The 13372-nt window shown below is 36.0% G+C and overlaps 1 protein-coding gene across 1 annotated transcript in view; it reads right to left on the bottom strand.

The window, feature by feature from the left end:
- Positions 1 to 842: 842 nt before the first annotated feature.
- The window catches only part of VAPA (VAMP associated protein A), a 32151-nt gene continuing 19621 nt past the window's right edge, over positions 843 to 13372 (bottom strand). Inside the window, exons 3-6 of the mRNA XM_087756788.1 lie at positions 9666 to 9769; positions 7555 to 7635; positions 4476 to 4652; positions 843 to 3505 (exon numbers count right to left, since the gene is read on the bottom strand). Coding sequence (XP_087612914.1) covers positions 3347 to 3505; positions 4476 to 4652; positions 7555 to 7635; positions 9666 to 9769 — 521 coding nt within the window. The 3' untranslated portion in view covers positions 843 to 3346. The remainder of the gene's footprint in view (positions 3506 to 4475; positions 4653 to 7554; positions 7636 to 9665; positions 9770 to 13372) is intronic.

Genomic DNA, 13372 nt, shown 5'->3' with positions numbered 1-13372 from the left:
CCACTGAATCTTCATCCACGCCAGCTTCATGCTATTTACTTGCAGTACCTAGAAGCAGGGCAGTTACACCGCCTGTGAGGTGGACTAGGTGCATCTGTTCACTATCAGCAGTCTACAGAATGTACATAGTCAGGGAGAAGTTCCAAAATAAAAAGGACGCTACTACATTTTTAATGGTTTATTAACACTTCAACTTTTAATATCTTTGAAGAAGGCCTGAAAGATAGGTTTTACTTATTGACTTTGTCTTTTCCCCTTTGGCAAAATGTCACCTTCCACCTCCTCCCTCCACCCTCTCCTCCCAAGAGGATAATGAAGTTTCAAGCTAGTGTTTGCTTGCTTCTTACATGTAAATTGGCTTCAAATCACAGCAGCAGAAACATGCAAGCCTGGGCAATAGTGTTTGTCAACAGCTTTTAGAGACTGAGTGGAAGTGCACAAATAAACTTGTGCATTGATACAAATAACTTTTTCTTAAATGAACTTCTTTTATATATATATATTTTTTTTTTTTAAGTGGCTTAAATTTAGTGCCCAGAATTACTACAGAAGCTGTATCTTCTATTTACATAGGCTCCCACCCCCCAAACCATCATACTACCCTTTTTTAAAGTGCTATATTCATAAAAACTTCCAAATATTACTTTGATACCATATACTTGTTCCATCTTGCCCTTTTGAGAAATCAGAAGAGCAGCCTGCAATGCACATTTAACTGAAGTTACGCATTTAGCCTCACATGACTTTATGGGCATTATCGTCTGATCATGACACTAGGAGCAGTGGAGACTGTATTTCCCCGTGCTTACATACACAAGTAAGCAGGCAGACAAAGCAAGAAGTTCTAACCATTTCAGGAACAAAGACAAACAATTTAATCCATATTACATAATTCACTGAATACAGTTGATCTCATCCAAAGTGACTCCTGAGAGCAAAATAGTTTTAGCATTACATTTTATATACAGCTATGAAGGGATTACTGGAAACCAAGACAGTCTCCTTATACCATTAGTAAGTACACTGGTTATGAGACCGCTGCACGCTTTCACTTTGAAGACATTACTTAAACCATGACCAAGTTTTACCACCACCTGTTTTGTTAATTCTGAAAAAAGTTATTTCAATCTGATTTTATCGGTATTTTTTACATTATTTTTGCTGCCAGACATCAAAACCAAGTCAGCTGCATTAAGCAATGACTCCTTTTTCTGCTCTCAAGTCCCAAAAGTGCTAGCTACCCTTGAAAGCCTCCGTACACTATGCTGTAAACATTTTAAGATCTTCCAAAGGATTTTTCTTTTCCCCCTTCCTTCAATGCAGGAATGACTGCTCTGCCTGAAGCAAACTACATCCTGCACACTATTGCTTTCGTTATTTTCCATGTAATCAGTTTGGAACAGGCTATGAAAGTTTGATGCAGCAATGTTCTGTAAGAGAGGGGGGGGGGGGGGAAATCAGGAGAATTACACCATTCTGAACCAGCGGAACCAAAATAATCAAGACCTTAACATAGTTTGTCCAGTCACTGGGATGGAAGGAGACTTGAATGCAGACACTGGAACAAGTAATTGGAAACATCTGTGCTTGCATGCTTAAGTGAAAAGATAAGCAGTATTTGCATTTTCTTCATCATCTTCCTTGCACATATGCAAGATTTTATAAAAAAGTTTATCACAGAAAGCAATGACAGAACATGATGTAATTATAGTTTTCTTAAAAAAAAAAAAAGAAAAAAAACCACTAGAAATCAAAGGCAACCAAGATAACATACATCTTCTCCAGAACATTATTCTCAGCTACGTAAGGTGTGCATATACCAAGGTCTAACACACTTAGCTGCACCACATCAAGTCAAGCTGTCCAAGAACATACACAATTTTGCTTACAGGAGTATATTCCTTCCGCAATATTTCAGTTTACAAGTAATTCCCTGTATTAGATTACGTTTAGTCAGAAGTACAGATAACATTTTGTTCCAATACTACTGTTTGGTTTTATGACATATTCAGAGATGAGGCAAGACATAAGATTAAGTGCAGGGAAGCATTTCAGACCCCCAAAAAATGCATTCTTTAAAACTTAGCTATACATGGTCAACACAGGTAGATTTGCCAAGAGTTGCATAAAAATTATTTTAATTTTCAAAAGGCGAGCAACTGAGGCTCACTCAGCAAATATCAACTCTTCTGCATCGTGGAATTCACTATGGGTGTCTGAATCATTCAAATTGCAGGTTTGAATATCTTCTAAAACAGTATTACAAACTGAGTAAGTTAGTATATGTGAATTAAGTACCCTTATGAAATCAAAGAATAATGCTGACTCCTGAAAGACACCCAGAAGATCCAAAGATGGAACAGAAGGTTGATGATTACACTCCCACACAATCCAAGCAAATTGTTAATATATTGAAAACATTCATGTCTGGTATTTGTACCTGCTGGATATCCAAATTATTCTGTCCCAAAACAAGTTTGATAACCATCCTCTCTCTGTAGCTGAAAGCAGCCAGAAAACAGTTCATTTTTTTTTTAAACAAATGGAATGGAAAGCTTTTTTTTCCCCCCAAGCTTCAATTACAACAGTCTAAGCCAGAGACGTAAGCAAATAAACTTCAAAATAGCCATTTGTTACAAGTAGCAAATTACCATGAACAATGAACTTGTTACGAATCCCTTCTAAAAGTACGACACACACAAACAGGCTACCCAGCAGAAAAATCTGTTAACAATTTTATTTCTTTTGTAATGTTAAATATTATGGGACAGGATTGTAAGGATGAAGAACTCTCAACAATGCCTCACAAGGGATAAGAAAGAAATTCTGCCATGATATCAGCAAAGTAAGGTAAGGAGAAAATTTACACAGTAAGAGGCACCATTCCCCCCAGAATACCTCTTGTCATATTCCTGAATGAGTGGGATTAGCAATCTAATAAATCATTTTTCAAGAGGTAACAGCAACAGATAAAATTTTAAAGGATTATTAAAATAACATTTACAAGACTCTGAACAATTTTTGAATTCTTATTAAAACCACAGAAAGAAAGAACAATTCTTTATTTATGAATTTTCATAAAGGACTGACTGTGCAATTGACACCTGCTATTGATGACAATGTACAATTTTGTCCAGTAGCCGAACAGTTTGTCTTTTCAGATTGTTTTCTAACCGTGCGAGATCATTAAAGGCAAAGCCTGTTATGATGCTGTACACAAAAATGGCCACGTGGGCCATACTACCAATGAAGTGGTAGGTAAACAAATCTTTTTCTGGCCAAGAAGGAAAAAAAAAAAAAAAAAAAAAGGAAGCTGCATTTTGCATGCTTCTCTCACTCATCCTTTCTACAAGATGAACTTCCCTAGAAAGAATCCAATGAAAATGGCTGCAATTACAACAAGAAGTGAAGGAAGAGAATTAGAGCCATTATCTCTGAGGGCCAAAGCTGTGGGTGATCCAGATTTATCCGAGTGCGCTACCTTTCTGAGCCTCAAGCCTTCATCCTGAGGGGGAGAAACACACAGATGGAAAAAAATTTATGAACACATCTTCTCTACAATTGTAAAAAATGAACTCAAAGGCCAAATTTACTGGTGAGCATTTAAATAAAGCTAAAAAAAAAAAACCCACAACATTACACCACACCAAAATCCAAAATATGAACATAGCAAACCATAGGATTTCAAATAAGGACAGGTAATCCACTGCTCTCTCTCCATGCTCTGGTTAAGAAAGATTCTGAAATTCACGCTAGGCACAATGAAGAATCCTGCTTTTACGTACTATGCGTCAGAATTAAATAGCAGTAATTCCTTATTGTCAAGGAGAAAGATCTGCTTTGTGTAGTGTTTCTCCAAATGTTCCAATGTCATCAGAATTACAAGTGTGGCAACATCATTATTGCATGGTTCTTTAAAAGGCTACCATGGCCAATGAAATTGTCAGATACCCAAAAGCAAATATATAAAAAAGCCACATAAAGACACGTATTAGCTAGTTACAGGTTACTGAAATGGCACCTTTACCTAAAGGTGCTGGAAAGTAGTGTTTGCTTACCTCCTCTGGCCAAACAATTGTTCTTGTTCACTATCAATCTGTGATACAGGATGTTTCCGCTTTGGATCTCATTTACTCATTCTTAATGAATAATAATGCACTTTTATTAAAAGCTACTAATTCGGTATCTCTGATTTAGACTTAAAGTAATAAGACCACCTTAAACAGGACCATTTCATTTAAGAATAAAATTACGTAGCTTCAGTATCTCATACATGACAATCGAAGTCTCAGTCACTGAGAAGTTCAAAACATACAGTATAGACAGGACAGTAAAATTGTATTACAAATCAATCTTGACATTCTAACAGTTGTATCTACTTTCTGGAATACACATCTATTGGCCTAATTACAAACCAGACCTTTCAATCAAGAAGAGGGAAGCCACTTCAATATAAACATGGAAGTAGAACTTACTCTCAGGTGCCGATTTTCATCTGTCAGCTTCATAATCTCTGCTTGAAGTCTTTTGCACTCCTCCACTAGCTTCCTTGTTTCAGTATCATTAAGTGAAACACTATGTGGTTTTGGCATCGGTCCATCCTGCTTAGATGTATTCAGTACTGGAGTGGGTTTGCTTGCATCTATATCATTCTACAAATATTAAGAATGACTTGAGAATTTTACTTACCTAGAGAAAAACCATCCACAGCTTAAAATTGAAACAATCCAGCTACTAATATAGTTCAATTAAGTTTATATTTACAGTAATCTGAACAAAGACTTCTGTTATCAGTTTAATTCTGGTTAGCTCAAATATTAAAAAGCAAGAGAAGATTGCACTGTTTACATTTGGTACTACATGCTACTGAGACAAAAATTAATACTGTAGCTGCTTAACACTGACCCAGCAGGCATCCAAAAGATGGCATAAAATACACCAAACAGTATCCAAACTTGAGAGGAAAAATAAAAGGAAGAAAGTAATCCTGCAATAGTAAGAAACAAAACAAAGTAAAAAGAAAACAGGTTGTGCCACAAACTAATATGAAGTATGTATGGCACTAATATTTTGTACTTATAGCACCTCTTACTGAAGGAAAATAAAGTATTGCACAAACACAGAATTTAAGTCTCACAGCATTCTGAAATACACATTATAATTTTGAATACAAGTGAAAAGTTACATAAAAAGCTGTGAAAAAGCCAAAAATAATATTAAAAATCTAGTTTCCCACAGCTCTGCCCAAAATATACAATGATCTTTAGTACACATTAATAATACAATGGATTCAACTGTACAGCCCAGGTTACCGTGTGTAAAAACACAGCATTCATATGGCAATTCACTCAGAAACAGCTCATATTCAGATTCAGGCTTCTGTATTTCTACTAGCTTGGCTACACAGCTGTCATTTAGACTACCACCGTACTGCATCTTTCATAACCAAAGAAGCCCAAGGTAAGTACTAAATATAACAGAAAACCTATTAAAAGGTAAACACATCTATGTAATAATAAAGCAACTAAAAAAAATGCAAGAATTTCTTTAGTTCCTATGCAAGTAGTAGTTATTTGGTCTACAGCACCTACTTTCATTTTACACTTTTTGAAATGCAGCCATAGATAGCCTAGGAGCCAGATCCTGCTACTCCACACAGGTACTCCTAACTGGATTTAAAAAGACCAACATACTTATATCATGAGTAAGCAGATCGGGATCTGTTGCTTTTTTAATTGGTTTGCCAGCTGAACTGAATTCCATTAGTAGCACTGAAATTCACTAGAGACCTAAGATTTATCTCCCTGGAACAAACCTCCTTCTGCTGTTTGACCTCACTGACCGGTTTCTTCATGTCAATCTTCTGGCTATGACTGGTAGGCATCTGAAGAAAGTTGTTGCTGACTGGAGTGAAATACTTGTGTCCTGGTGTAGGTATATCCTGAGGTGGCAGGTGAGGCTTACCCTCAGGATCTGGCAGATTTCTCATTGCCAGGTTTAAGGGACTGACTAAATCAACTGCTACAGCAGGGTTTTGCAACCCTATGCTGCTACTCGGAAAAATACAAATGTTATATGCAGTCAACACCATGAAGATATCACATTAAAAAAAGTACAGAAGGAGGTAGCATTGTATAGTCCACTACATTTCTCTCACTGCATTATACGCTTTATAAAATTAAAGACAAGTACAACTTTTCTAATATCTAAGATGTAATTTAATAAGAAGGTGAAAAACACAGAAAGTAGTCAACTAAGTGCTTTGATAATAAATGCTTAACCTTTACAGTTTTAGCATTTAACACACACTTAGGTGGCTTACACCTGAATAAAAAAAGGCTGCATCTCATAAATTATCCTTCACTAAAACAAAACAACACAACAAAAACCACAAAACAAAACCACCAAAAACATTATACTGACATTGCATCTGAAAAATATCTTTACATTATACTCCAATAACTGTATTAAAAGAATGGTTGCAAAGACAGCTACTGGCCAGCTAGCAGCCTTCACTGAGACCCTTTATGCATGTAAATAATGAGATGGTTTTTACATGCGTGGATTCATGCTACTTTCCCGCAACATGTCTTACAGACTACTGTAAAAACTGGACAGTACTAAAAAGAAAAGTCAAGGCCATAAAGTGAATAAGGTTGTTTACAGAAATCCTACGTTAGCACTCTAATTCACAGTAATAAAAGCAGCACCAAAAAAACCCCCAAACAAACCCCCAAAAAACCCAAACACCCCAGAATATACAGTATTAAGATTCCATAAATCAGAATTTCAAGTATGAGGGTAAAAAAAAATGTTAATGCATAAGAATTTAGTCATATTCTGCAAAACTTCCAGGTAATCGACAGTGAACTATTATTCCAAATATCAGGCAACACAAACCAGACATCTTTAGTCTATATACAATGAAATTGTCACCTCCTATACAATTGGAATAGATTTTGTCTGAAGGCAAGAGAATGAAAGAGGTAATGTGATTTATTTTTTTTTGGTCTGATTATGTCTTTACCACTACCTTCAAAAATGCATTTAGGATTCCCAAAGCATGCATTAATTTCTAATCAGTACTTCCTTTTCTAATTCAGCTGAACTAGAAACAGAATTTTTAAAACTGAAAAGCATGTAATGCTTTAAAAAGCAAATGATGCAATTCACTTTTCACTGTATGCAGTATTGAAGACTTTTTTATCTGACAGCAATAAAATGCTAAAGCAAATCAATAATAAAAATAATGAAAGGATAATTTTTGGCACTAGTCTCCATTGCTGGAGGTTTTTAAGATGCAGTTGGACAGGGTGCTCCCTTTCTGACAAAAGGTTGGACCAGATGGTATTTCAAGGTCCCTTTCAACCTGGGCTGTTCTATGATTCTATGAATCCTTGAAAAGTTATACATTGAACACTCCTGTCTAATTTAGTGCAAATTCCTATAATCCATTTAATCAATAAATCGAATAGGTTTACAGAAATTTGTTTTGAATTTTTTTGAGATCCTACCAGTCAGCGTATGACAGTTTCTTACTCTCTTCTTACTTACCAATTTATCATTTTCGTTGGGCATTTCAAACACACATCTCAATTTGGAGTCCATTAACTCATCAGGTTTTGCTTCTTTCCACTAAGACAACAATTAATATAGTTACTTAACATGCCAGATTCATGCAAACATCTGAACAGTGCATAAGCTTGTTCTTAGTACCTGCCTCCTATGTACTGTCCTTAATCTAGCTGCAATTTTCAGACTTGCTTCTGAACAATGTTTTTTTGTTCACTTTGACTACTGTGAAGTAATGAAAGCTAGAAATGGTTAATTAAGTCTGGAAATGGAAATGAGTAAATTGAATGCAAGGATGGACCCAGAGGTTTGTAGGGGATAGGGAAGGGACAATACAGCGGTTCCTTTAGCACACTGAGGAACAAGTACCATCTGAGTCAGTTAAAGAACGAAGTTCTAGCCCTATCACTCCTTGGTACATGTACTCCTTATGTCCCACTTTGGAAGCACCAATTTTAAACAAAAGATTGAAAGACACCTTTTAGTGACTCTACATTTAGTTCCAGAGTAAATTTCTTTAGGTCTTCATATTTTAGATTTTTAACCACTTCCTCCTTTTACTGCATAATACATTACAATTTGGGCCTAGAGAATTTTTCAAAGCTGTTTAGAAAAAACATTTTAAATTCTAATGGTTATCAATATATTTAAGTGATCGTGAAATATGCTGGAATCTCTCTGCTCAACTGACAATTAACTTTCAAAGCATACACTTCATGCAGTTGCCTTAAATCTTTAGGCTCAGAGACTGATCTGAAGTCTGCAGCCATTTTTCCAGCAATAGGTCCCCTGAATTTATCTTAGAATTGCAGGTCTTACAGACTAGAATATCCAGGCTTTTCATAACATCCTTCCCTTTTTTTTTTGTTCTTTTTTTCAGTGGCATTAGTTGTACAGTAACATATAACTACAATTACCAATTTTCTGCAAGATCTGTTTCTCAGTATTCTATACTTGAACACACTGAGAAAGCAGTTATTTGAAAGGTATTTCTAAAGTGGATTTTTACATCCTCTCCAAATAGTTATGCTTCACTTACCACACATAACCAAGAGCTATCAGAGCATATTAAGAAAAGGTAAACCAGACCAACAAGGAAGAAAGACGTTAACTTTCTAGCCACATGTCTCAAAAGCTTAGCAAAATCTAAAAGGTTTTCCACTGTTTCCAGTGAAGAGTGATGCCACAGTAGCCTTTGCCTTCATATAAGAGGACAGAGCCTAAACCTGCAGGGGTCTAGTGGATTTCAGTGATTTATAAAACCTCATCTTTATCCTTTGTTTCCCCTCTCCTCCTCTGCCTTGAGTGAGCATTGAGCTTACCTGTGTAAACACAGGCATTCCTTAAAACAGTCTCTAAAGACAGAAGCCTGTGCATCATTCCCCTCCACCTTAATATACACGTTTATGGGAGTCCACGTACACCCTAAAGGGCATGTTCTGACAACTGAAGGCTTCCTTCCCATTGCTGCCAGCTTGTAACGTCAGAAACAGGTGTCCTTACTTCTGAACTAACAAGCACAAACCTAAATATCTTCTTTCTGGATCTTTCATCAGACCAATCCTGCGTAAGAACTGAATCTACAGCATGTTCTATTAAAACAGAAAATAAATCAATCATTTGTGCTGTGTTTAGCCACCTGGTATCTTATAGAGAGACATATCTTAGTCTTCCAAATGTTTTAATTCATTATAATCCCATTCAACATTTCACTTAAACACTTTTCAGACCAAACGCACTCATTTCATACAGCTTCAGGCTTCTTGTTTAAATATACTCTTGATTCCTTCAAATACAACCCGATTATGACCTTCAGATTAGCTGCACATAAGGTACAGCGTGCCCATATTTTGACACTGAACTGACTTTACCTTAGATTCACTACTATTTCCATTCAATCAGTTCACTTGGCGAGTTCTAAGAACTGAGCTTGTGTTTAATATTAAAAACCCTGAATCATGTATGGAAATCATACTTGTTCATAGAAAACCCAATTCTTCTCTAAAAATAAATTGCAAAAACATGATTCCTTTACACTGAAGCATGTATTTAAAAAAAAAATATACAAGTCATGTTACCCTGTTTTTACTTACCACTGCCTCCATATCTGAAATATTTGGTGGCGCATAGGTTGTTTGTACCATAAACTTGTGTTTACTCTTCTCATTTGGGTCATAGTCAAAAGGCTGCAGCATTACTGTTCAAAAGAAAAAATAAAGCATAAAGCTGTGATTCTTCAGCTAATCACTGTAACAAGCATGCTATCCACTTTAGATTTGCTTCTCACTGAACAGACACTGAAAGTTAAAATGCAAAGGCAGTGTTGAAAATAGAGCAGAGAGACACTGCAGAAATAGGTACTGAGAGAAAAGATGTTAAAAGTTTTTTCATTGTCTGGTGTAGCTGACATGATTATTTCTGTAACTTACTATAGCTAAAAGACATTTCACATAGAAGTATGAAAAAACATATCGTGTAAGACAGACAAGAAAAACCCCAAGCAAACACCACAGGACTTTTCTTTGGAATAAACACATTTTATGATTAAGTGAATGCAAAATTAAAGAACTGTAGCACACATTGTGATAGTTACTTGGAGCATACATTGTATGCTCTGAACAACCTTCCCATATATTCTAAACCAATTCAGTCTGTAGACTTCAATACTGCTACAGTTTTCAACAATTCAATTGTATTTTCCACAATTCTGAATCTTCATTGGATGTATAGTTCAACATGCTTCCCTTCACACAGAGTAAATTCTTCATTGTAGGACTGAACTGCATTCATTAGTTTATGAAATAGTAAGTACAGCATCAAAATTACTAACTTGGCCTTTCCAAACTCATTAGTACCTACAAAAAAAGTTACTTCTAAATTTAATTACACTGCCCTCTAACTTTAGGCCTTAAATACTAGTTACAAGTTTCAGGTGTTTGCTACAGGATGGTTATCTCATTTTTTTTTCCTGAAATGTTGCATACAGCATAATCAAAGGATAAGTGAATAATCTGAATCAGATATATTTCACAAATAAAGCACATAAAGGAATTGCAGTATTTGACATGCTTTCAAACAATCCTATCTGGAAAGGTTTAAAAGTCAGGTTTCCTTAATCATTGGTCTCACTGTGGTCCAAAACATAACTGATGAAACTAAATGCTTCTTCCAGGTATGGATGCTATAGCAACTTATCTCTAAGAATTGTTCTATCAAGAGACTACTGAATAGCATGCGGTACTTCAGTTTCCTAAAGCCAAGGGAACAGATGAAGTAATGTGAAAGATGGCAAAGCCAGCTTTCCATCATCAGAGGACTTCTTCACATCCTGGCAGAATCCTTGGATAACTAGTTAAATAACTTTATGTTCTTTGACCACTCAGTAACAGCTGAAAATCTGACTGAATTGTAAAGGAGCAGAAAAAGACAATCCACAAATTCAAAATGCTCTTCAAGCTCTTCATGGTTTTAAGTAATCACGGAAAATCTCACGAACATACAAAGCCACAGTTTTCAACATCTTCTTGGAATCCCTGAGTAGTCCAGAGATCACTTCTAGGGGAACTGCAACAAATAGTTATGAAAGCAAGCCTCTTGTTAATAGGCATAGGTTTTCTACACAGGAGGGCTTTCTCTCCACAAAATAAACCTTAAAGGGGTCCGAAAACCAGAAGGAAGAACAGCAACAAGTACCAGAAACAAGTTGTGAAGGAAGAAAGTAACGCGCTATATTCTGAAAAGAAAAATCAACAACAAGCAATACATGATACGACAATAAATAGTTAATTTAGGGCATCAAAGTAAAGAAAAATAGGTCTTACCAAATTAGTATTTTTTGGAAAAAATGTATAAACATGGCGGAAGAAGGTTACCTAGTGATTCACAACTGAATGATAAACAAAATGCTCATGGACTTCCTTAAACTGTTAAATCACACCTCCAACAATGAATTTAAAAACTGGCTTGACTCTGAATCAGCACGACATATTATACAGGCTGAAGACAGCTAACACTATCTCAACATTTAGCTTTAACAGAGAGTCTCAGCCCATAGTATTCTACAGTGATTTCTCTCTGCACAACAATGAGAGAGAAATCTATTTTTAAGTATATTAAAGATGAGTCAGCACTGAAAACATTCAGTTGAGAGATTGATGAGATAAAGTGGGTCACTAGAAAAATTATCAGCGCACTTGGCTTACCAAGTCACCCAAAAGAAATTATATGCTTAAAAACAAAAAGATGAAGCTACACTTTGGGGAAGAGAACTTAGTTCTGAAAAGCAGTGTGGAGTCACTGTAACTAAACAGCTGCACATGAAAGCATCTTCAGGTCACTCTAGCTGAATAACTCCATGAGAATCCAGTACTACAGAAAAAGGGATATCAAAGATTCCCTGCTATGCAAACCAAAGAGTCGAGCAGCATGATACTGTTTCCCTTTACTGGTGAACCTGAAGCTGAAATATTGTTTACAGCTCCAGTATTGCCTCATTTAAGAAACCGAAATATTCAAAGTGTTAAAAGAATGACTTGTAACTATGAAAATACACTTTACAATAGGCAAATGAAATACTTCAATCTATTCAGTTCCCTGAAGAGGAAGTCCAGCAATATCTTGATTGCAATGTATGACTACCCAATGGGAAAGATCCCCAATACCAGATCAAACACATAGTTAAGACAAAATGGCTGTAAGTTGAAGTTGAAGACGGAAATAAAGTATGTTTTCAACTACTTGAATCTTGAACCAATTCTCAGTAAAATCATCTTTCATCCACAAGATGCTGGACTGTCCATGGTAAGCAATACTGAAGTTTTAGAGTCACATTCTACGATCATATTAGATTGGAAAACTGGTGTCTCTCCTACAAGGAGTTACTCTAAGGTTTTAATCAATCATAAATATAAAGTTTTCCTGAGTTATTCCTTGCCACATTTGAACATACCACCTGAAGCTAGTTCTCCAGCTTCTTTTAAACTTCCCAAAGGGTATAACGATATGAATCTAAAAAGCTCTGAGATTGCTCCCTTTGCTTTGCTACAGCTCTCCAAGGGTTCTACAAAAATCAGCTTTCTAGACTTAGGAGATCTAGGAGCTCACACCTGTATTGCCTGTGATCTCTACAACCTGTAAGACCATAGCGTATAAAATGGGGATTCCCCTCTCTCCAAGTTGGGAAATACAGTAGGTCCGGAGAAATAGTTTCTCACCTCTCGCAGCTACAGGTTTGAGAATCCCCTTTATTCTGGAGATTCCTACCTCAAAATGATTAGGAGGATGACCTACAAAAATCTTTTACCAAATCAGAAGACTGATACCTAGTCTTTTCCCATTTTCTTGAGAATGTCTACTCCCACGACTACTAACACCTGGTCTTTTTGATATTGTACAGTCCAGTATAGGATTAGACCATTATGTCATCCAGCTATCAAAATTCTGCGGATTGTCAGAACGAAGTATGTAAGCCAAACCTACATGGAGTTTCATGGAAAAAAATAAAATATTGTCTGGCTTCAGGGCTCACACTCTGCTGAAAAGTGAGGATTCTTTTTTTAATCCCCTCACTCAAAAACCAAAAACAGAATAAGGAGAGAGTGTCTCTACAGTGAAACGTACTAGTTTTTTTTTTTTTTTTTTTCAAATTTAACGGCTACAAACTGCTCCATTTACCTAAAATAACAGAAAATACCATTTTTTAAAAGCAATTTAATGATCACCACTTAACATATACTACTGTCATAAATGGAAGAATTACGAAACAATAGAGTTCAGGGAGCAATACTATGGTCAAAACAAC

Source organism: Nipponia nippon, unplaced genomic scaffold (genome assembly GCF_047370975.1).
Source record: "Nipponia nippon isolate SJK-2023a ecotype South Korea unplaced genomic scaffold, ASM4737097v1 scaffold_1, whole genome shotgun sequence".
Lineage (NCBI taxonomy): Eukaryota > Metazoa > Chordata > Aves > Pelecaniformes > Threskiornithidae > Nipponia > Nipponia nippon.
Note: the sequence above shows the minus strand (reverse complement) of the source record. Positions and strands in the feature narration are given on the sequence as shown.